At 48.2% G+C, this 22,604-nt stretch overlaps 1 protein-coding gene across 7 annotated transcripts in view; it reads right to left on the bottom strand.

The window, feature by feature from the left end:
* The window catches only part of OBSCN (obscurin, cytoskeletal calmodulin and titin-interacting RhoGEF), a 146,165-nt gene that overhangs the window by 53,430 nt on the left and 70,131 nt on the right, over nt 1–22,604 (bottom strand). For 5 of the 7 annotated variants that reach the window (XM_077304054.1, XM_077304057.1, XM_077304059.1 and 2 more), the window contains 17 exons: nt 19,200–19,466; nt 16,799–17,071; nt 15,232–15,504; nt 13,934–14,203; nt 12,013–13,356; nt 10,912–11,190; nt 9,603–9,681; nt 8,492–8,616; nt 7,953–8,150; nt 6,723–6,755; nt 6,154–6,252; nt 5,319–5,540; nt 4,510–4,576; nt 3,367–3,399; nt 3,119–3,156; nt 1,867–1,980; nt 1,084–1,223 (listed from right to left, as the gene is read on the bottom strand). In XM_077304054.1, the coding sequence (XP_077160169.1) occupies nt 1,084–1,223; nt 1,867–1,980; nt 3,119–3,156; nt 3,367–3,399; nt 4,510–4,576; nt 5,319–5,540; nt 6,154–6,252; nt 6,723–6,755; nt 7,953–8,150; nt 8,492–8,616; nt 9,603–9,681; nt 10,912–11,190; nt 12,013–13,356; nt 13,934–14,203; nt 15,232–15,504; nt 16,799–17,071; nt 19,200–19,466 (3,854 nt within the window). The remainder of the gene's footprint in view (nt 1–1,083; nt 1,224–1,866; nt 1,981–3,118; nt 3,157–3,366; nt 3,400–4,509; nt 4,577–5,318; nt 5,541–6,153; nt 6,253–6,722; nt 6,756–7,952; nt 8,151–8,491; nt 8,617–9,602; nt 9,682–10,911; nt 11,191–12,012; nt 13,357–13,933; nt 14,204–15,231; nt 15,505–16,798; nt 17,072–19,199; nt 19,467–22,604) is intronic. The other 2 variants (XM_077304056.1, XM_077304058.1) reach the window with 2 other exon arrangements.

Raw genomic sequence — 22,604 nt, 5'->3', positions numbered from 1 at the left:
TTGTGTTGCGAACCCTGATATTTGAAGATACGTGGCCCCTGCAGCTTGCGTGGAGTCCAGCTGGTTTTACCTGCCCTCCTCCATGAAAGACTTATTTGTTAATTAAATCGTTTGCATCTGCCTTTCCACGTGGCTCAAGGCAGTTTACAATAAAATTTCCAGTTGAACCAGAATACAATAACCAACCCCAGATTTTTCCTTTCCCCCCTTAAAGCAGGGGTAGTCAACCTGTGGTCCTCCAGATGTTCATGGACTACAATTCCCATGAGCCCCTGCCAGCAAATGCTGGCAGGGGCTCATGGAAATTGTAGTCCATGAACATCTGGAGGACCACAGGTTGACTACCCCTGCTTTAAAGGATGCCTGCCATTCAACACAAACACATAAGCCTACACCCCGCAAAAAAACAACACCCTGGTAGACAAGCAGGCCTTGCAGTGCCTCATGAAGTTCTCCAAGGAAGGACCCCACCTCCCCTCTTCAGGAAACCCGTAATCAGGCATGGCAGCTAGAATGTCATACAATCGGAATTAGGAAGCAGCTCTGTAGAACCGTAAAAAAAAACCTGAAGACGTTTCCGGCACGTGTGAAGGACGTCCTTGTCTTCTGAAGAAATGGTTTCAATCTGCTTTAAAACTTCTCGAGAAACGACAACAGGGTGTGTTGCAAGAGACTAACAACGTTTGCGGCAGGTGAGGAGCTTTTGTGAGCTTTTGTGAGCCACTGCTCGCTTCCCCCGATAAAGAAGAAGGGAGCAAGGACTCTTGAACTCCCCTGCCCCAAACGGCATTTGTCTTTAAGGGTGCTCTTGGACTCCTGGCTCTTTCCCGCTGCTCCAGGCAACCTAGCAGACTGCCCATCTTGATCTATCACAGGACAGCCTGTTGCTTTGCATCTCTTTCACCTCTGAGCCAACACAGCAGCCACTATTCACCCAACCGTCGTTACGGGAAGACTCAGTTCCCTTTAATGATCTGAGAATCAAGCAGAGCGAAGGACATGCTGGGGACACTGGGGCTCTGCTCATCAAGGAACGCTTGCGTAAAATTTATCGCGTGAGCTTTGTTCAGAAGGACGTTCTACCTCTCCTCTGGCATCCCCTTCGTCGGACTCCGAAGAAGACTCCTGAGCCATGGACGACGGCCGGGATCTGCCGTGCCTCGGAGACGCGGACGGTGTTTTTGATTCGTCATCACTGTCGGCTCCGGGGACTCGAAGCGTGGCTGGAATGGAAGGATAATGATTCGAAGACACACATTGGAAATATCTGCGGAGGGGGACCAGGCTGATCTGCAATAGAGGAACTGGGTGGGAGTCCAGAAAGGCCCTTGCGTTGATCCTAGTGCTGACTTCAGGAACAATTGAGCTTAGTTCTCTGCAACTGTAGACATCTTTTTATTTACTTCCTTCATCCTTTACCTTCCAGCCTAGAAGAACCCACTCCAGGCAGCTCTGAGAGGCAACCCAAAGCAGTTCAAAAGGCTACGATACGGACAACAATGAAAGCCTAATGTGAAATCAGCAACAGAATAAGAATTACGTTATCAAATGAATCCATTGGCCCCTTGATTTCCCCCCAACAAGTTAAATTAGACATTTATTAGTTCCTTGAGTGCACACTGTACTTCTTATATGGACAGTGTTTTAGATCTTTTTTGTCTATTTGGGTGAGGTGAGTCTGAAAATGATGGGATATTTTAGCTATGCAGATGGACCAGAGAGTCCAGTGGTCTGGTCCAGAAAGTTTCTTCGTGTTCTCTTTGAAGCTGGCCTTGCATTTTATGTGTGTCCAGCTAAGAACTGCCTAATCACAAGCACGCAAGAAATCACTTAAGCAAAGTAGTTAAGCGATGACCGTGTCATTACCTTGACTTATCTTTGCAGATACCATTTCTGTGATCTGCGATGTCAGCTTCTGCAGGAATTCTTCCGTCCCAACTTCGGCAAGGGAGATGGGGGCCTTGATCCCTTCTCTTTCTGCTGCCAAAGGGAGAACATGGGACACAGCAAGCATTAACAAGTCAGCAATTTAAAGCAAGGTCTGGGGAGGCAAAATCTTAAAGAGCACTTTTTACTTGACTTGATTGCATATACTGCTGTCACACTTTCTGGCTTACTTCTATGATCTTGAGGACCAGAAACATGTTTCTTTTGTAAATAAGGATGGGCACGAACTGCATTTTTGCAGTTTGGTTCATGGTTCATGGCTGAACCACAAGCCTATACAAACCAGGAGGTTGATTTGCAAACTGAATCAGTTCGTATGGGTTTGTGACCCCTGCTAAAAGCCATTTAAATTCCTGTGTTTTGCTTTTCATGAACTGCCATGAGCTGCATCAAAATTCGTGGGAGTTGGGTGGCAGTTCTTCGGTTTGCGAACATTGTCAGCCGGTTCGTGCCCTTCCCTGTTTGTAATACTGAAAAGCGAGCCATGTGGAAGGGCCACAGGTGAAGTACTGATCTCTTCAAGAAACATGTACAAAATACGTTGAGTTAGATACAGACTCAGGAAGGTTCTGCTCAGGAATACAGCTCTGGGGGAAAGCACACACCCCTCTGCCTTCTGTATTATTGTCCTGAGCCCACCAGGCCCCTGTGCATGTTAAAAGTTACATTTCCTGAAACTACAGTGTACTATGGGAAGAGTGAATCATTTCTGGGTTTGCCAAAAGCTGTACGGCGTGGTTTGGCCCCAATTCTATGTATTTGTAAATGAACTGAATGCATATTCTCCTCTTTGAGCCCTTCCTTCTCTTGACTCTTCCCCCTGCATCGAGGTTATAAACTTGTCAGGGAAGGCTTATATATTAACCTGTAGATTCAAATGAGTAGCCGTGTTGGTCTGAAGTAGCACAATAAAACCAGAGTCCAGGAGCACCTTTACGACCAACCAAGATTTGTTCAAGGTGTGCACTTTCAAGTGCTTGCACCCGTAAAGCATCAGGCACACTAACAGCACCCTCATCCCTCTTCCGTTTCCCACTGAAAAATAATTTCCCTGAACCATCAGTTCATCGTTACTGCTATTAAATGATTCATATTAGAGAAAGGTTTAAGAAATGCAAAACAAGGATGCATGGTTGTTGTTGTTTTTAAAGTTAGAACTATTTTCCATTACCTTTCTTGGCTTCCGGAGGGTGAGCTGAAATGCCCACTCTGGAAAAGGAAACAGAAGGAGAGAAAGACATCAGAATGCCTCAGGAAAAGAGACAAACAAGAGCTACTTCATGTCTGCATCTGCTCAGTCCATCTTTGCAGAGATCCATTTGCAACTTTACGCCCCCAAGTTAAATTATAGCCTTTAACCCACATATCTGAAAAGCGAACCAGATCAGTAAGAGGTCCCATTTGTTGGTATGACATTACCCATGGTCTTTTCTTTCCTTGTCTTCGTCATATCTGTGAAGGGGAAAAGAACAGTTTATTTCTATCCAGTACTATTGGAGTCATTTGTCTGAGCATTTCACAAGCTGAGCAAGAGGGGAAGAGAGCCTCCTGGGGCAACCCACTGTCTCATCAATGGCTGGACCAGCCTTATTCTGAACATGTTGGATCATGCTCTTTCTGTGGGCCTTTGCAGACGGATTTCCCTGTGCAAAACTGGAAAATCTACTTCTAAAGTGCAGGTTTCCCGGGATAGGTTTGATCACCCACTGATTTGGTTCACATCTTGCTCACCAGTGGAAAACAGGAAGTTTCTCTGTTACATCCAGAGCTGAGGTTTGCTACTTTAAGAGCCAGAGTTAAGAAGCACCTTAAAGATTAACAAAATTTATGGCCGGGGAGGAGGTTTGGTGAGTCACTGCTCACTTCTTCAGATACAGCTGGAATGTGAGTTTCCATCTGTATATCTTGGAGAGTGGAGTTATTTCAGATGCTAAATGACAATAGGAGGCAAATGTGTGATTGAATTAGGTGTGATATGCAGAGGGGTAATAGGCGTGGAGAAATCAGCATTGGTAACGAGACAAGGAAACCAAGGTCTTGATTCAGTCCAGGAGGATGCAATGTTTTGAGCTTCCTTATCAGTGGGAATCCAGCAGTCTCCCTTTCTAATCTGCCTTTGAAATCCCTTGGCAAGAGAACTGTGACTCTGTCAGCACCTGAATGTCCTAGAACAAGGGTAGTCAACCTGTGGTCCTCCAGATGTTCATGGACTACAATTCCCATGAGCCCCTGCCAGCAAACACTGGCAGGGGCTCATGGGAATTGTAGTCCATGAACATCTGGAGGACCACAGGTTGACTACCCCTGTCCTAGAAGGTTAAAATCTCTCCCCGCTGGTTTTTGAATGTTGCGGCTTCTACTGTCAAACTTATGTCCACTTATTTTTTGTCACGGTGAATGTCTTTTTGTCCAGTGTAGAGAGTGGATGGGCATTGCTGACTGGAAGCTAGACCTACAGCTGCAAAAGGCTCATGTAGGTTCAATTCCTGCCTTCTAAGATCGGAATAATTTCCCACCCAGCTGAAAATGCTCCTTACCACCAACGCTCTGCCACCAACTTACCCAAGTGTGGTCATCAGAGCCTCGGTCACCATCATGCGCTCTTGGGTCAGAACTTCAGCCTCTTTCACTGCAAGAGAACAATGGAAATAAACTCTTCAGCTCACAGCCCCCTCCTCCCCTCCTTCTAGTAATGTCCAGAGAGGTTGGACTTGATCAACATTGTACTGAAGCAGAAGATCCTGTTTCCAGGGTCAGATCCTGGTTTCCAAAATGCAAAAGAAAGCCGTGGAAAGGGCAGAGGTGGCCAGTCGCCACTTTTGGAGTCTCCACGACCCACTTTCTGGTCCCAACCTCCAGGCTGGAAAACCCTGAACTACGGGGTACAAGACAAAAACCGTCAATGCCTAGAAGTACTTGATTTATGGGGATGGACTCCAGGCCCTATGAGGAGAGGCTGAGAGAGTTGGGTCTGTGTTGTTTGGAGAAGAGGAGGGCGAAGGGCTGTGTTGAACTACGTCAAATGTTGAAAAGGGAGCTAACTGGTTTCCTGCTGTTTTAGAGACGAGAACTAGGAGCCATGGGTTTCAATGATGGTAAAGAAGGTTCCCCTTAAATATTAGGAAGCATTTTCTGATGGTGGGGGGGGGGGCTGACCGTAGATGGAACAGGCTGCCTCAGGGGGGGGGTGGAAATATTTCATTGGAAATATTTGGGAGAAGATTGGATGAGGGCCAGTCAAAAGGGTGGGATTTTTCAGTCCCCAAGAAGGGGGGGGCTGGACTGGACTGGATGGCCCTCGGTGGTCTCTTCCAGCTGTGTGTGATTCTGATTCTGAGCTCTTGGGACAACAACGCAGTGAGGAAAGTTACCATCCACAACTTCAAGGGAAGCGCTGCAGATGGACTGGCCGGCCTCGTTGGAGGCGATGCAGGTGTAGTTCCCACTGTACTCCTTCTTCACATCCAGCAGGACAAGGCTGTGCTGCAGGTGGGAACTGGCCAGTTTGTACCCAGGAGTTTCGGGCTTGATCCAAAGGATCTCTTCCCCCCGAGATTCTTCCTTCAGCCACGTCACTGCAGGTGGTGGACTTCCTGAAAGAAAAGGACGGGGGGGGGGGTATTAGCCACGACAGCACCCCTTCCCCCCGATGAGTAAGAATTTGGCTGCCCTCAAAAGCCCCCATTTCTGTAGGCCAAGCTTCCTCAACCAGGCTTTTGGGAAACTCTGGGGTTTCTTGATGGCCCTGGAAGGGTTTCCCAAATGGGTGCGAGTTAATTAATTTTTAAAAAATTGTTAAACATATATGGTCATGTTGACCCTCCCCCCCTCCCCAAATGGCCAATGATGGGCCTGGAGAGGGGGGCATGGGTAGTGTTTACACAGCTCTGCTTCCCAACCATATTCTGCATGATTGCCCCACTTCCTGCTAGGGTCTGTTTTGGCTTCTCAAAACAGTGGTGGGGAGGAAAGATCCCTTCCTCCCTTGACCGTTCCAAACCCAAAAGGAGTTCCTTCTGGTCTTTCAACTGACATTCCTGAACTTGTCAAAAACTAGTTTGGTCCTTAGGAAGGCATGGCCTGTCTTTGCTTGCAGTGAAAACGCACTGCTGACACCTTCAGAATGACGAGAACTCTACAGGCGGCTCCCTCCCAGGCTACTGCAACATCCGAACCGAAGCCCAGGGTGGCCCCGATCCCATTTACCTTCAACTTTCACAGAAAGGGTAATGCTGACTCCCCTCTTCACTTTCTTGTTCGTAAATCTTTCCAGGAACCGAGGGGGCACCAGCTGCCCACGAACCTCTGAAAAGAAGTTGTTCAGAGAAATCAATCAAAACCTGACATGGCTTCTTGCAGGCAATACCAGGCCCTGTAAGAGGTTTACTCTGGTTGAGATCCAGTAGAGCTAGTTGTTGTGGGTCTTCCGGGCGGTGTGGACATGGCCTGGACGTTTTGCCTTGACATTTTGCCGTTACCATGGCTGGCCTCTTCAGAGGTAGGACACAGCAAGACTCCACACTCTGGTGTGCAGAGATTCCCGTCTTGCCATGTCCTGCCTCTGAACAGGCCAGCCACGGTTATTGGCAAAATGTCAGGGATCGAAACTACCAGACCACATTGGCCACATGGCCCGGAAAACTCTGGCTGTGAAAGCCTTTGACAATTCCAACAGGGCTACTTTAGACATTATAGCATTTGGTCAGAAAACCTGGTAGGGATGATGACTTACGAGCTATTAGTACCTCAGTGTCCTCCCCCCACTCTTCACTCACCTTTTTCTGGCTTCTCTTCTTCCTCACCAGGACCTGTAGAGCAAAAAGAAGGGGAAAGGACCTCAGTGAACCAATGGCTCCAAACAAAATTCAGGTCAATGCACTGGTCCTGTAAGGGCGAAGAATGCTTCGGTTCAATTTGTATAACAGCACACTTCGTATTGGGATTTGATGGTAAAAATATCGGTTGATACTGGGATTTTGATTTCTGTCAGTATCTTAGGCAGGGGTAGTCAAACTGCGGCCCTCCAGATGTCCATGGACTACAATTCCCAGGAGCCCCCTGCCAGCATTCGCTGGCAGGGGGCTCCTGGGAATTGTAGTCCATGGACATCTGGAGGGCCGCAGTTTGACTACCCCTGATCTTAGGTGAGGGGGAAAAAAAATATTTTCCTCACCTAAGATGACAGAAATTAAACTCCCAGTATCAACCTCAATATCAATATCTTAGGTGAGGAAAAAACAAAACTTTTTCCCTCAGCTAGGATACTGATAGAAATCAAAATCCCAGTTACCATCAAATCCCAATAGGTTTCAGGCCCAGACCACCACAGGTGATGAGAAGCTAGAGAAAATAGTGAGAAAATTAAAATTTAAAACAAAATTCTTTGTACTATTGAATTATAAAGTAAGCAGTAATGTTCCTAATGGAAGAAAGAGGAAAGGGAACGATGCAGTGAATCCCCATACTATTAATCTGTTTCTCCACTGGCCATGTTCCCTGTAAGCACTAACTATGCAGAGGACTTAAATGCTGGACTTCCTGATTTAGAAGAAGAGCTAGTATTTTTACTTCGTTTTACTACTCAAAGGAGTTTCAAAGTGGCCTTCCCTCTCTCCACAACAGACACCCTGTGAGGGAGATGGGGTTGACAGAGTCCTGTGAGAACAGCTCTAGAACTATGAATGGTCCAAGGTTATCCAGCTGGCTGTGTGGGGAGGATTGGGAAACTGAACCCAGCTCTCCAGATTAGAAGAAGAGTTGGTTTTAATACCGTGCTTTACACTGCCCGAAGGAGTCTCCAAGTGGCTTACCATCTCTTTCCGTTCCTCTTCTCACAACACCTCCCTGCGAGGTCGATGAGGCTGAGAGAGCTCTGAGAGATCTGTGACTGAACCAAGTTCACCCAGCTGGCTTCAAATCCAGCCTGGTTCTCCAGATTACACTGCTGCCACACCGGCTCTCTTGGACATGCCCTAAAACCATCATTGGTGAAGATCACCACTGACCTTTGACCATCAGCCTTGCTGCTGAATATGCAGAACCCGCAGAGTTGCTGATGAACACGGAGTATTGGCCAGCATCCTTCTTGGTGACATTGAGCAGTTCAAGGGCATGAAACTCTCTTTTGTCTGTCTTCAAGATTCGGTCGGAGGCATGCAATGGCTGCCCATCTTTGAACCAGTAGAGACGAGGCTGTGGATACCCTGGAATGAGAATTTACTGGTCAGAACAGAATGTGCAAGACCAGAGATGGAGCTAAACCAGCATCAGAGGAACTGGCTGGCCCCTGTGTGAGACAGGATGCTGGACTAAGATGGAACTATTAGTCTGACCCAGCAGGGTTCTCCTGATGTTCTTAGGAAGGCCTCAGCCTCTGTTCCTTGTTGTTGGCCCTCCAGAGGAACTGGCTGGCCCCTGTGGGAGACAGGAAGTTGGACTAGAGGGATCCCTGGTGTGATCCAGCAGGGCCCTTCTGATGCGCTTATGTTTTTACAACCACCCAATCAAAATCTGCCCATGTCTCAAAGATGGACATCTCAATTACCTTTCACCTTCAGGTGGAATTTGGCCAAAGGTGCTCCAGGGGCCACATGGATGTCATGCAGCTCGTCTAGGATCTGGGGCAGCTGTTCCTCCTCGGTCATGGATTCCACTCCTTCTTGTTCTCGGCTGGCTCGGAGCAAAGAAAGGAAACTTTTGACACTTCTTGTTCTTGTGGGGAAACTCAGCATTGTGTTTGCCATGATTATTTCTGGGTAGCAGAAGGTGTGAACATGCTCTTGTGGACTGTAAGCTCAAAATGAGCAGGCAGTGTGATGTGGTGGTGGGGGGGAAGTGAATATAGACTTGCACAGTATCAACAGAGGCATCACATCAAAATCACAAGATGTCATAGTCCTGCTGTGTACCACATTGGTCAGACCCCACCTGGAGTCCCGTGTGCAGTTCTGGAGGCCTCACTTCCAAAAGGACATGGACAAAATGGAGAGGGGGCAGAGGAGAGCGACGAGGATGATCCGGGGCCTGGGGACCGAGCCCAAGAGGGAAGGTGGAGGGACTTGGGAATGCTCAGCCTGGAGAAGAGGAGGTGCAGAGGGGACAGGATGGCTCTCCTGAAGTCTCTGAAAAGCTGTCAGAGGAGGGCAGGGAGTAGTTCCTGTTGACAGTGGAGGAGAGGACCTGCAGTAATCAGGGAGGGAAAATTCACACCCCGAGTAGTTCAGGAGTGGCATGGATTGGCTAAGGTGGTAGTGAGCTCCCCCTCATTGGCCTCTTCAAGCAGCAGCTGGAGAGATCCTGATCCTGGATGCTTGAGGCTGATCCTGCTTTGAGCAGGAGGCTGAAATATCCTGAATCTATTTGGAATTGTTTGAGACTTCTAGGTAGCTGCAGCTGAAGGGGATTTAAAGGGCTGCCAGTCCCTTTAAATGCCATAGGAGTGACTCAGCTTGGAGAAGGCATTTAAAGGGACTTTGAGTGACTTAAATGCCTAGGGAATTCACTCCACCACTGCCACTTACAAAAGGTATATGCATTTGAAGGGGACCCTATTTTCCTTTCAAGTTTAAATGGCTTTTCCTCCACTGGAAACAATGGAGGATGAGGACTCCTTTTGGGGGGGCTCGTAGAATTGGAACAGTTTGTTGATATTTTACCTGGAGAAATATCCTTTGGCACTGTAGTAAGATGAGGTCTCTGTCGCATCTCCGGCTGTGTCGTAATCAGTACTGGTCACTAATCGATAGAAAAGAAAGATCCCTCATGTGGCATGCTACTTTTTCACTGGTGTGTCCTCAAAGAAGCACAGTATAGGCCGCTGGTGGAGTTTACTTATGCCAAGGGATGCAGCACTGGCTGCTTAAAGAATAAATAGCTTTATTGTGAAGAGAAACTGCTTTGTAAAGAGAGGAGAGAGAGGGTCCTAACTGTCTACCTGACTAACCATATTCTTCTTGTGGTGGCCAGCAGGGAGGCAATGTCCTCAAAGAATCCAAAAGTCTCCCAATAAGCCGAGCAGGGCACAGGGGGAAATTATTATAATAAAAAATTCAGGAATTTCCTGTGTTCACACAACATCTCTCCTGTGAGATATTCTTCAGATGCTGTTGACTCATTCACGCTACAGATCAGGGGCAGCCAAACTGTGGCTCTCTGGATGCCCATGAACTACAATTCCCATGAACCCCTGCCAGCATGGGAAGGGGCTCATGGGAATTGTAGTCCGTGGGCATCTGGAGAGCCACAGTTTGGCCACTCCTGCTATAGATCTTGCATATTCCAGCACAGGCAGGCATGCGTGAGATGGTAAGAGGGCAACGTAAATATTTCTCAGGTAGGGTGGCCAGACAGAGGGAGGTCACCTAATCCAGGATGGGAAATACCTGGCAATTAGAGAATGGGGCCTGACAAAGAAAAGTTCCTTGGTTGGGGAGAAGACCAGAGATTCCCCCCTCCAAAGGGTCCATTTTCTCCAAGGAAACTGATCTCTCTTGTCTGGAGATGAGCTGTAATTCCAGGGGATCCACAGGTCCCACCCGGGGACTGGCATCCCTATTGTCAGGGCAGGGGAAAGAGTTGTCACCTTCATCACCTGTTCTTTTGTTAAGCGGCCCAAAAACAAAGAGTTATCCCATTTCCCTATCTTCCCAATATGCAACTCCCTGTGCTAAGGAGTGCCTGACGGGGCTCAAAACGTCTTTAGCCAGACTTGAACTTCTCAGCAGAGAGTAGGGTGCGCTCTGCCCAGATGCCTCTGGCAATCAATCCTTTTGGCCCAAGAGAGAGAGAGAGAAACAAAACCCTGCTGCCCTCTGTGCCATCACCTTCTGGGTACGACTAGAGCAGGGAAAATAAAATACGGGACGCTGAAGTCCAGAGAACTTAACCAGTAGCTCCCTTGTGACCTCTGCTGGTGACGGTGAGAACAGCTCTTGGGAAGTACAGGCGGCCTGTACAGGTACTCACGGTCCACGCGGAGCTCTGCTTTGGTGGACGACACGCCCATGCCGTTCTCAGCCAGGCAGCGGTACACGCCCATGTCGAGGGGGACCACCGCGGTGATGATCAGCTGGTGGCAGCCTTCCTGGTCCTCGTTGATCATGTAGTGGTCGTCCTCTTCGATCACTCTCCCGTCCTTGAACCAGCGGACGGTGGGAGTCGGCTTGCCGACCACGACGCAATCAAAGCTCACCGGGTAGCCGTCCTGCACCTCCTGGTTCTGCAGTTCGGTGATGAAGACGGGAGCTGCAATGATTTGGAAGACGACAAGGGGAGCAAGAAATGGACTTGTATCTCTCTATGGGTGCATGGCAAGATAAAAGACACTGGCAGCTCTCGGAGGATATGTTCTTAAGACAAAGCACCTAGAATGAAATGCAGGGGGTCTGTAAGGTGCTTTGGGCATGTTTGCATCAGAGCTTTTCATTTTCTTTCCTGTCCTGTCCTTTCCTGACCCTTCCTTTCCTCTCCTGCCCTTTTTTGACCTGTCCTGTCCTGACCTGTCTTTTTGCATCCTGACCCCTGTCTTTTCACCAATAAAACTATAATTCAATGATCTAAGCAATATTTCATTTATAATCTCCATTTATTTACCGATAAAAGAATTTATTGTTTGCAACATCCAAGGTTATATGAGGATTTTGATCTGAGAGTTGGAAGATGACCACCCTGCTTGGATTAACATTGAACAGCCACCGTAGAACAAAATGGCATCTTAGATTAGATTTGCTGGCAGGGCTCCTGGGAATTGTAGTCCATGAACATCTGGAGGACCACAGGTTGACTACCCCTGTCCCTTGGCAAGCACTAGGTCAGAGTCCATGCTCAGAACAGTAATTTTAATTTGCAACAGTGAGCTATTATAAATAGTCTAGGCCAGGGGTAGTCAACCTGTGGTCCTCCAGATGTTCATGGACTACAATTCCCAGGAGCCCCTGCCAGCAAACGCTGGTAGGGGCTCATGGGAATTGTAGTCCATGAACATCTGGAGGACCACAGGTTGACTACCCCTGGTCTAGGCAGCACAGCAGAGTTAAATCCATTAAATCACCTGCATGCATCGCTTACCAGCGTCAGACGTTAGCAGAGGAGGCGGTGGCCGTTTCACCAAGGGCCGCATCTGCCCCAGAGCGGGCGGGGCAGCCTTCCCTATGCGCAGCTCCATCTTCTTGCCGCCTTGGTCCAGGATATCGATCTCGACCGCAATGCCCATAGCGGCGAACATTTCCCGAAATCGGCTGGCCGCCGTCTTGGCCTCCAACAGGACTTCGAACTTGATGTAGATGTACCTCTCGTCTTCGCGGTAGGTCTGGTGGTCCACGGCCTCGATGTCCCCCTCGTCGGCACTGACAAAGAGCTCCTCCTCCACGTCCGAAATCTCGGTGGAGATCTTGGACTTGAAGAGCTTGTGAAGCCTCCTCCCCGCTTTCCGGAAGGCGTCGTCCAGCTCGCTGCCCGAAGAGCTCTCCGTCTCGCTCTCGGCCGGCGTCCTGGCCGGCTTGTGCTTGCGCTGGGGGACCAGAGGCGGGGCACTCACCTTCACCTTGGCGCCGTGGGACACCTTGCCGAATTTATTCGACACCTCACACGTGTACCTGCCCACGTCGTTCATCTCCAGGCCGGTGATAATCAGGGAGCAGGTCCCATCACTGTAATTGTCGATGTGATAATGGCGCCCGTCTAAGATTTCGTCGCCGTCTTTCAGCCAGCGGACGACCATATCGGTTTTGCTTTGGGCCACGCACTCCAGGTGAAGGTTGCCCCCCAGCTCCCCCGAAAAGTCCTTGAAGGTCTCCGCAAACACCGGGCATTCTTGCTGCTTGATCTCCTTCCGCACTTTGTAGCCCTTGAAAGCCGCCTGGATTTTGACGGCCGCCTGAGCCATGGAAGGGTCCTCCAAGTCTCCTTCTGGGGTCTCCGGTTCGGCCGGCTTGGGGAGAGGGGCCCGTTCGAGAGTTTCGACACTCGTCTTCTCCCACTGCTGATACATTTTCCCCGCAGAGACCGTCTGGACTTTGCCGCTGATGCTGGGCGAGCTGGCCTGTTTGAGGTAGCTCGCCAGGGAAGGAGTCCCGGCCCTTGACTCATCGTCCGAGCTGGTGAAGGAGAAGTCCGCTTCTCCCGCTCTCATTGACTCATCGCAAGTGGAGCCTTCCTCGGAGTAGGGGCCTCTCTCGGCTTCCTCCTTCTTCCGTTTCTGGAGCTTGTCGTCTTCTTCCGGCAGTTCGCTGATGGAGTCGAGGGTCGGCTCCCGGCTCATCCGGCGCTTCTTGGTGGCCGCTTCCCACAGGAGGTGAAGGTCGCCCTCCTGAGCAGCTTCCGGGGGCAAACTGGGTTGCAGCTGCCCGTCCACCATCTGGCCCAGCTCCTTAGTAATGGGAGTTTCCTCGAGGGCCTGTTTTAACTTTGGCGCTGAGGGAACAAATGGGAATTAGATGGAATAATTCTTTAATAATTCTATAACGGAGAGCCAGCGTGGTGTAGTGAGTAGGAACTGCAGCTTCTACTCTGGTGAGCTGGGTTTGATTCCCTGCTCCTCCACATGCAGCCAGCTGGGTGACCTTGGGCCACTCCCAGTTCTGTTAGAGCAGTTTTCACAGAGCAGTTCTGTCAGAGCTCTCCCCGCCTCACCTATCTCACAGGGTGTCTGCTGTGGGGAGAGGAAGGGAATTGTAAGCCACTTTGCCCTCTTCCTCCCTCCCCTTCTAGATGATATTGTTAGAGCTGGGGCGAGTTTGCTGCCAGGTCTTAAGGGTTTTTATATCTGTAATCTGATTTTTATGTCTGTTTTAAGGGGATTTTATTGGGGCTTTTATAGATGACTGTGGCCCACTGTGAGCCTTCAGGGAGCAGCAGGCAATAAATTGAATAAATAATGGAATATATAATGGAAACCAAAATTGTTTTCTTAGGTAGAGACCCACTTAGACAGTGAAGATCGAAACAGAGATGCAAATGCTTAAACATCTGAAACAGTAAAATAAGATACCTTCGACAGAAATTCTGGCTGAAGTTTTTATATCCGGAGAGGCCATGCAGGTATAGGACCCTTGATCTTCCGTTTTGAAATCATGGATGACGAGGGTCTGTTTTTTGCCTTCAGCGATGAGCTCGTATCTCCCTCCGGGCTGCACCGGTTCTTTGCCTTTGAACCAGACGATGTCTTGGGATTCTCTGGAGAGTTCGCATTCCAAGCGGGCCTTCTGCCCTTCCGAGACGGACTTGTCCACCAAAGGCCGAGCAACTCCAGTTGCAGACTCTGGAATCGGATGCAACAAGACCAGTGAATGCGTCTCGTGCAAACGGGATTCTGCAGCTCCAGTGAGCAAAATAACGATCATGCAGGCAAACTGGGCAGGAAAGGAATACTTCTTGATACAACAAGTGGTTAATATGTGGAAGTTGCTGCCTGAGGATGTAGCGATGGCCACAGATATAGATAACCTTTAAAAGGGAATTCAACAGATTCAGGGCGGAGGGGCCTATCAGCAGCAACTAGGCATGGGGACTAAAGGGGACCTCTAAAAGGGAGCCAGTATGGTGTAGTGGTTAGGAGTGCGGACTTCTAATCTGGCATGCCAGGTTCGATTCTGCACTCCCCACATGCCACCAGCTGGGTGACCTTGGGCTCACCACGGCACTGATAAAGCTGTTCTGACTGAGCAGTGATATCAGGGCTCTCTCAGCCTCACCCACCCCACAGGGTGTCTGTTGTGGGGAGAGGAATGGGAAGGTGACTGTAAGCCGCTTTGAGCCTCCTTCGGGTAGGGAAAGTGGCATATAAGAACCAACTCTTCCTCTTCTTCTAAAAAAACTCTGAATCCCAGAGCCAGGAGGCAATGTCAGGAGAAGGCCTCAATCTCTATGTACGGGTTGCTCAATCAGGAATCCACACAGCAGAGAGTGGAGATGATAGGGATGAATAGAGACAATTACAATGGTGTAGGATGAGTTGGACTATGCCTGATCTCTAGGGTGCATGATTCAGAAGCATATGAAGAATGTCCTGCAGGGGGCATCAGAGGAGATGTGTATTTAGCATAGTTAGATAGGGAATTTCCTGATATTTTGCAGATCATCCCCTCCTGTGTCCTGATTGGCTCCATAGGAGACTTCCTGCTCTTTTAAACATCCTTAAGAGACAGAATGAATGCAGAACAGAACAGCTAGACTGAGAGAACTATTTTGTTCTTCCAAGTATCCTGGTGCTGTAACCCTCTTTGCAGATTTAAACTCCGGCAACCACTAGAGCCAAAGTTACAGGGGACATGGCCCACCTCAACCTACCAATGACAGACAACTTGGCAGACACAATGGCATCCCTGGCGGCAAACGTCACCTCCCCAGAGTGATGCGGCTGAGCGTTCTTCAGTATGAGTTTGTAGCTATTCCCATCTGCCTGGATTTCCCAGTCATTGTCCGGTTGGATGTCCACGTCATTAATATACCAGGCAACCTCGTTAACGGGCACCGCTTCGCTTAACACGCAGCCGAAGGTCGCTTGGCCTCCAGCGGTGACCATAATGTCCGTTAACGGCTGCAGGAATTCCAGGCGCCATCCTGCAATGATAATTTCAGGTAAGTGATCAGAACCTTCAAAGGAAGGCCACCAATTCAGGTCCCACTCGAAGAGAGGCATAAAACCGGCTGCTGGGAAAGTGGGAAAGGCCGGCCTCAAAATTTGTTCTGCTTGTGTGCAAATGCCAATCGAACCATCAATTCCTCGTGATTTCGTCAATCCAAGAAAAATAGGAATTGTCCCGGCTATACCAAATCAATAATGGAACTTTTTATTTCTTCTTTTTACTTCTTCTGTAGTGTGTATACTTCAAAAACATATTTATTCTTATTTATTATTTCATGTATATGCTGCTCTTCCCTGAGGATGGCTCAAAACAATCCACAAAAAGAGTTAAAACATTTTTACATTAGTACAATACTTTTTAAACCTATATACCAGTGAGGGGGATATCCTATGAAGAATATCCTACAGGGGGAATCAGAAGTGTATTTAGCATATTTAGATTAGGTACTTCCAGATATTATCCAAATGATCTCCTTCTCTGCTCTGATTGGCTCAGCTGGAGACTTCCTGCTCCTTCGAGCACACTTCCTCTCTGCTTGCCTCCAGGACAGAAAACCGAGTGTATTCAGAACAGGCAGGCTATTAGGGCTAATTCTCTCTATTTTATTATTCTAAGCAGCCTGGCATTTCACCCCTTTTTTCATATTGAAGCTTTGCCACCAAAATCACGGGTCCCAAAATCTGTAGCTGGAATATCAAAGCTCTGATATTAGAATAAAATTAAAAGCAGGTGAAATGGGCAAAATAACATACTTGAGGTTTTTTTTAAATTCCATTCTATTTTTATCACTATGCCTTAGATTCTGCAAAATTATGAATTTTTAAAATATTTAAAATGGACTAGAAGGACATTGGTAAAAGCCTCAATATCAATATTCTGGTAGAAGAACAAAGCCGTAACCATTTCCAGCATGAATCTTCACCTGTGAGCGACTGCCCTGCAGTTCTTTCTTGTGATGCAGTGATAATATCAGAAGCCATGGGGAAAACCTGTTTTTTATACCCCACTTCTTACTACCCGATGGAGTCCCAAAGCAGCTTCCAAACACCTTTCCCTTCCTCTCCCCACAACAGACACCTTGTGAAGTGGGTGGAACAAGAGAGCTCCGAGAGAACTGCTCTGCAAGAACAGCTCTAAGAGAACTGGGACTAGCCCAAGGACACCCAGCTGGCTGCATGGGGGAGGGGGGAGGAGTGGGGCCTCAAACCCATTTCTCCAGATTAGGGTCCACTCCTCTTTAACCACACCACCACCAAGGTTGTCGTTACCTTTTACAGTCAGGAATGCTGAGGTCACAACATCACTTGTCAGGAAAGTCACCCTGCAGCTGTCCTGGGGGGTCAGATTCTTCAAGAGAAGGAGGTGGCGCAGTCCATTTTCAAAATAGACCATCTCGATGTTTTCGGAGGTTTTAGCAGGTTCGTCGTCTATCAGCCAATTATAATTGTAGGACTCTGGCTTGGAAAGGTAGCATTCGAAGAGGGCTTCCCCTCCCTCCACTACCTCGACGTTCTCTAGGCCTTGGACAATCGTGTTCTTGGCTGTTTGGGAAGGGGGAGAAAACAAATAAATGGGTTAAATCCTACTTGAGCATTACCTTGGAAATGCATGGCTTCACACTGGCTGGGAAGAGATCCTTAAAAACCACAATCAGCTGGTTTTGCAATATTTAGGTTGGATCCAAATCCAATAACACCAGAACTTCTCTCTACACAAGGAGCCTTCCGCTCCTTCCATGAATCGATGGATCCAGTCCCTGTCCTTCTTGAAGAGGCCAAACAATTGCTCATGCCTCTAAATGGCTGCAGGGAAACCATTTACCTGAATTCCACACCCCTGTGAGGCCGGTAGCAAACTGCCTGGGCTCACAACAAGTCGGTCTTCCACTGTTCCCAGAGGCTGCCAGGTGGGCCCACCACTAAAAGCTGACTCGTTGGTCATGAGCTGAAGAGGCTGGGAAATTCGCTTCAGCTCAAGATCAAAACTAAACCTCTGAATCCCAGGGCCAGGAGGCCATGTCAGGGGAAACCTTCTGTACCCCTTTATGGCTCCCCAGAGTGAGGCAGGATGCTGGACTGGATGGACCCTCACTGGTTTCATCCAGCAGGACTTTTCTCATGTTCCTATAAGGGAAATGCCTTAGTCTCCCTGCCTGGCTGTTGACCCTCCAGAGGAGGGACAAGATGCGTGTGGGACAAGATGCAGGACAAGATGCAGGACTGGATGGATGCTTTAGGATGCTTTGGGCTAATCCTGTATTGAGCAGGGGGTTGGACTAGATGGCCTGTATGGCCCCTTCCAACTCTATGATTCTATGATTCTATGACCCTCACTGGCCTGATCCAGCACAGCTCTTCTGATGTTCGTATCAAGGGAAGGCCTTGACCTCTCTGTCCTGCTGTTGTCCCTCCAGAGCAATTGGCTGACCACTGTGTGAGATGAGATGCTGGACTGGATGGACCAGTGGCCGGAGCCAGCAGGGCTCTTCTGAGGTTCTTATAACAAGTGGCGAATTTACTTTCTTGTCATCTGACAGAAAACATCTGAAAAATCCCCCACTTTCTGTGACCAGAATAATGATGAAAGATAATGAGTGTTGGGTGAATGGTATTGTTTTAAGTACTTGTTAATATTTGCAGTGACGTATAAAATACCACATTGTCATGATGAATATTTTATTTTTATTTTATTTTTTTTAAAGGTGGACCATCTTAGGCACTGAACAAGGAATAATATAACTAATAACTAACATAACTAAACAACTATATATGTAATATTAAAAAGCATATAACGTCACTAGCTGACAGCAACCAACAATCGCCAACTGTGGTTAAACAATTGTACACTAATAACACCAAAGACAACAACCATAATAATAATAATAATAATAATAATAATAATAATAATAATAATAATAATTTGTATTTACACAGAGCCTCACATACATTATTTCAGTGAGCCTTACAACAACCCTGTAAGGTAGGGAGTATTTGGACCCAATTGCTTCATCCTGCTAAGTCTTCATTGATGGCGGACATTTCTCTCCCCCAGACCCAAGGGAGCCATGGTGCTCCAGCTTGGGAGAAGGGAGGAGGGGCTGTTCCCATAGTAAAATGGGGAAGTTGAATCCCAAGAAGAGTCTGGTTTCAGACCATCCCAGTAAGTTCATGGCTGGGATGAGATTGGAGCCCAGGGCTTCTTGGTGAAAGCCTGGAGCTGGGAGACCCAGGTACAAATCTCCACTGGACCCTGACTCTTTTGGGGTGAAACTGGATAAGAATCTTTCTCATGCTGAAATAAATATAGATAGACAGACCAAGGGGAAAAGGGTGGCTTGCTGTCATCTGGAGACTGGGATAAATGAATGCTTGAAGTTGCCTTTGTGTTGAATCAGATGCTTAATCCAACAAGGTCTACTCAGACGGGACGGGTAGCAGCTCTCCAGGGCCTCAGCCAGAGGCCTTGAACATCACCTGCTGCAGGGTCATGTTAACTGGAGAAGATGGGGATTGAACCTGGGACCTCCTGCATGCAATGCAGGGGCTCTCCCACTGAGCCACGATCTCTCCAAGGGAAAGAGAAGGAGCCACCCAGGCAAGTGGTGGCAACGACAAGGATAGACCGCTTGAAGAGGAAGGAGCAGGGATCTATGTGTGGCCTGATCCTCACCTTGGACGTCAAGCATGGCCACCACTTTGGTGCCCCCAGCTTCGCAGGAATAGATGCCGGTGTCCCCTGGTAGAGCAGGAGTAAATGTCAACGTTGCCACGTTCCAGTCTTGCTTAGTGACGATGCGCTGGCCGTCAGCGTGAACCTCTTGGTCGTTTTTCTTCCACGTGGCCTGCACGGGCCTGGAGTACTGGCAGACGAATTCCGCCACGCCGTCTTCGTCAACTGTAATATCCTGAATGGGGCTCACCACCTCAATGGCTGGATCTGTCAACCGACACGTCAGGAGGGACACGCGTTAGCAGATCCTTCGGGAGCGATTACGGGCGCTTCGTTACAAACACAGAGCGTGGGCCGAGAAGCGAGTGAGGCGCATGAAAAGGGACCGGAAGCGCTACCTTATGTGCTCAGTTTAGCAATGGCGAGTGTTGGGAATTAGCGCTAACGAAGCAGATGGGTAAGCAATTAACGGAAGTCGGCGTGTGGTGCGCAGCGGATACGTTAGAGCCGGGTTTTGCATCGGTGCGTTTCCAGAGTCCAGAATCAGGTTCAAGACATATATTAGCCCTGCACATCAGCGTCATGCTCAGCTTCTCAGCCCCAATGCACACTGTGGACAGGATCAGGTGTGTTATGGGAGTGGAAGCACAAAGCAGGATTCTTAGGAAATGATGCTGCCCGGACAGCCTACCATGAGAACATCTTCCTTTGCTACTCCTTATTGGATGACACCCAGGCTGTCCCCATAGCTGGTTTCAGTTGTATAGCAGTTTGCATTTTTCCTGTCCCTTCTCACTGCATGCCTTGGGTCAAACTCCACACAAGGAAAAGACACAGGCCGTTTGGAGGGGGAGCTTAAAAGGAAGGCTGACTGGTCAACAGTGAATAGAAGGTATCTCTCATGGAAAGAAAAAGAAATCACTGGTATTTTGATAGGCATCCAGATGAATTTCTGAATATGCATCTCACTGAAAGCAACACATTGAGCATTTTGGGACTGAGAGTGGGCCCCACATCACTCTAACTATGTGTATTACCTCTTTGAGATGCCTCTCTTGGTCTTAAGCTGGGAACTGCCAGCTGACCCCTCCTCTCTCACTCACTCTCTCAATACACCCTCTCTCTACTTCCACATAGCCTTTCACATGTCTCCTTAGGTCTCACCAGCAGAGACTGTGTGCTCATACCCCCATGATGCCAAACAAGCTGGCCATTGGAGATAGGGAGGGTACTCTTTTGATTTGGCTTCTCTCTCTCCTTTTGACTGCAGCCCGCATATGAAGAAGAAGAAGAAGAGTTGGTTCTTATATGCCGCTTTTCCCTACCCAAAGGAGGCTCAAAGCGGCTTACATTCGCCTTCCCCTTCCTCTCCCCACAACAGACACCCTGTGAGGGAGGTGAGGTGAGAAAGCCCTGATATCACTGCTCAGTCAGAACAGTTTTATCAGTGCCGTGGCGAGCTCAAGGTCACCCAGCTGGCTGCATGTGGGGGAGCGCAGAATCGAACCCGGCATGCCGGATTAGAAGTCCGCACTCCTAACCAATACACCAAACTGGCTCTCTGAACTGAACCTACTTGAATAGATGTAAATTTTCCTTTTGCAATATACTTCTTGGGAGGTTTATTTTACTGCACACAATGTCACACTTCTGTGGCTGGGCAAACTCTGCTGCCTTAACCGAATATCCCAATACTTATGACTTGAGGCCTGCACTTCTAAAAAACAGGGCTATCTAAGATGTGATTTTCTGCAGATTCCTGCAGCCCATGGGGGGGGAAGAGCAAAATGAATAATCTAATCCCATCTAGCTCTTAAAGCTGGTCAAACAGAAAGGGACAGCAATATAACAAAAGGTTATTGCTGTTCAATATTCATTAAAAAACATTTAATTGCAGCAGCCCTGTATTTCCATATGTCTAATATTATATTAAAATCCAGATCCATTAAATGACAGAAGAGCGGGCAGCCTCCTCATTCAGATGAGAATTCAGAAGTTTTCTTCTCAGATCCAAATAAATTAGATGGAAAAAGAAGAAATGCTCAGAAGTTTCTGCAGAAGTCCTATCACAAATACAAACTCTAGATCACCTCTTTCAGTCAGTTAATCATCCAAGTAAGACAGCAGGTGGGAGCAAATTCATAACATAAATAAATGCCATCAAATAAATATGGTTGAGATTTGTGCTTACTGGGGTGGTTTGCTGGTTAATGCATGCCTTAGCCATTTTGCAGAACCGGGTTAAGGGCCGCTGGATGTCAGAAGCAAATGCGGCATGGCTGTGGGTGGACTTGTCAGTGTTTCGGTCAGAGGCAAAATACCTTTGATTAACAATTTAGCGGAGGATAGGAGAGGGCCCGCCCGGAAGGTCACAATTCCCGAATCATTCGGGCCAAGGTCCTTTAGGGTCAAAGTGTGAGTTTTCCCGTCTTGTAAAGAGATCTCGTTGACGGGGCTGCTCTGGAGGGGGGATCCGTCCAGCCACCACTGCACGTTCTTCACGCCAGAGCGCGAGAGCTCACAGGAGAACGTGGCCGACTCGCCCGCAAAGACGTCCGTGTTCTTTAAGCCAGAAACTATCTGCACTTCTTCTTCTGTGTAACAGAACAAGAGAATGCGAACCAAGGGAGAAGAAAAGGGCGCGAGCGTTTGTTCCCACAGGCTTCCACAAAATTCTGTGATCACGGCTCATGTTGTGGACTCCATTGGTACAAAGAGGATCCACAAACCTAGCCCCCTAGGGCTTTCACACTAAAATAACAGCATACTCAAGGTCTGACAACCAGTTTTTATTGGTGGACTCGCTCTGGTTGACAGCTCTGTCCAAGTCGGCATGGTGAATATCTATCACAATCTCACATCTAGGGATCCCGATTCCATGGTGAGAAATTCACTGAGATTTGGGGCAATGCTGGGGGAGGGAGCTAGGTGGGTTGTGATGGAATACAATCCACCTCCCGAAGCTGCCGTTTCATTGAGGGAAACCAACCTCTGTAGTCGGGAGATCAGAGAACTCCACCCAACCACCTACCTGCCCTGTGGTTGACATCCCTACTCATGTCTCAAAAACAAAATCTTCAGAACTGAAGATGTGATGTTGCAAGCCGCAATTTAGAAATGCACAGGATAATTCAAAAGATTAAGAATCCATATAAACACGCAAGTTCATGTTTTGGGGATCACACCGTACAAAAATATACTTGTAATAAGTGGTGTTCTGCTCATCGACTCGCTCATGTGAACACGCTGTTTCAGCCATGAGCTTGGGAGCATCAGTTGACAGAGATCTTTCCAACAAGATTAGTTCTGCCAGCATCTCAGCTCTCTGTCCCTTCACTCAACACCCTCTGGTTTTATAAGGAAATGGATCTGTTGTGGAAGCAACCATTCATACCACCAAGCTGT

Source organism: Paroedura picta, chromosome 11 (genome assembly GCF_049243985.1).
Source record: "Paroedura picta isolate Pp20150507F chromosome 11, Ppicta_v3.0, whole genome shotgun sequence".
Classification (NCBI taxonomy): domain Eukaryota; kingdom Metazoa; phylum Chordata; class Lepidosauria; order Squamata; family Gekkonidae; genus Paroedura; species Paroedura picta.
The sequence above is the reverse complement of the archived record's forward strand: the minus strand, read 5'-3'. Positions and strand labels throughout refer to the sequence as shown.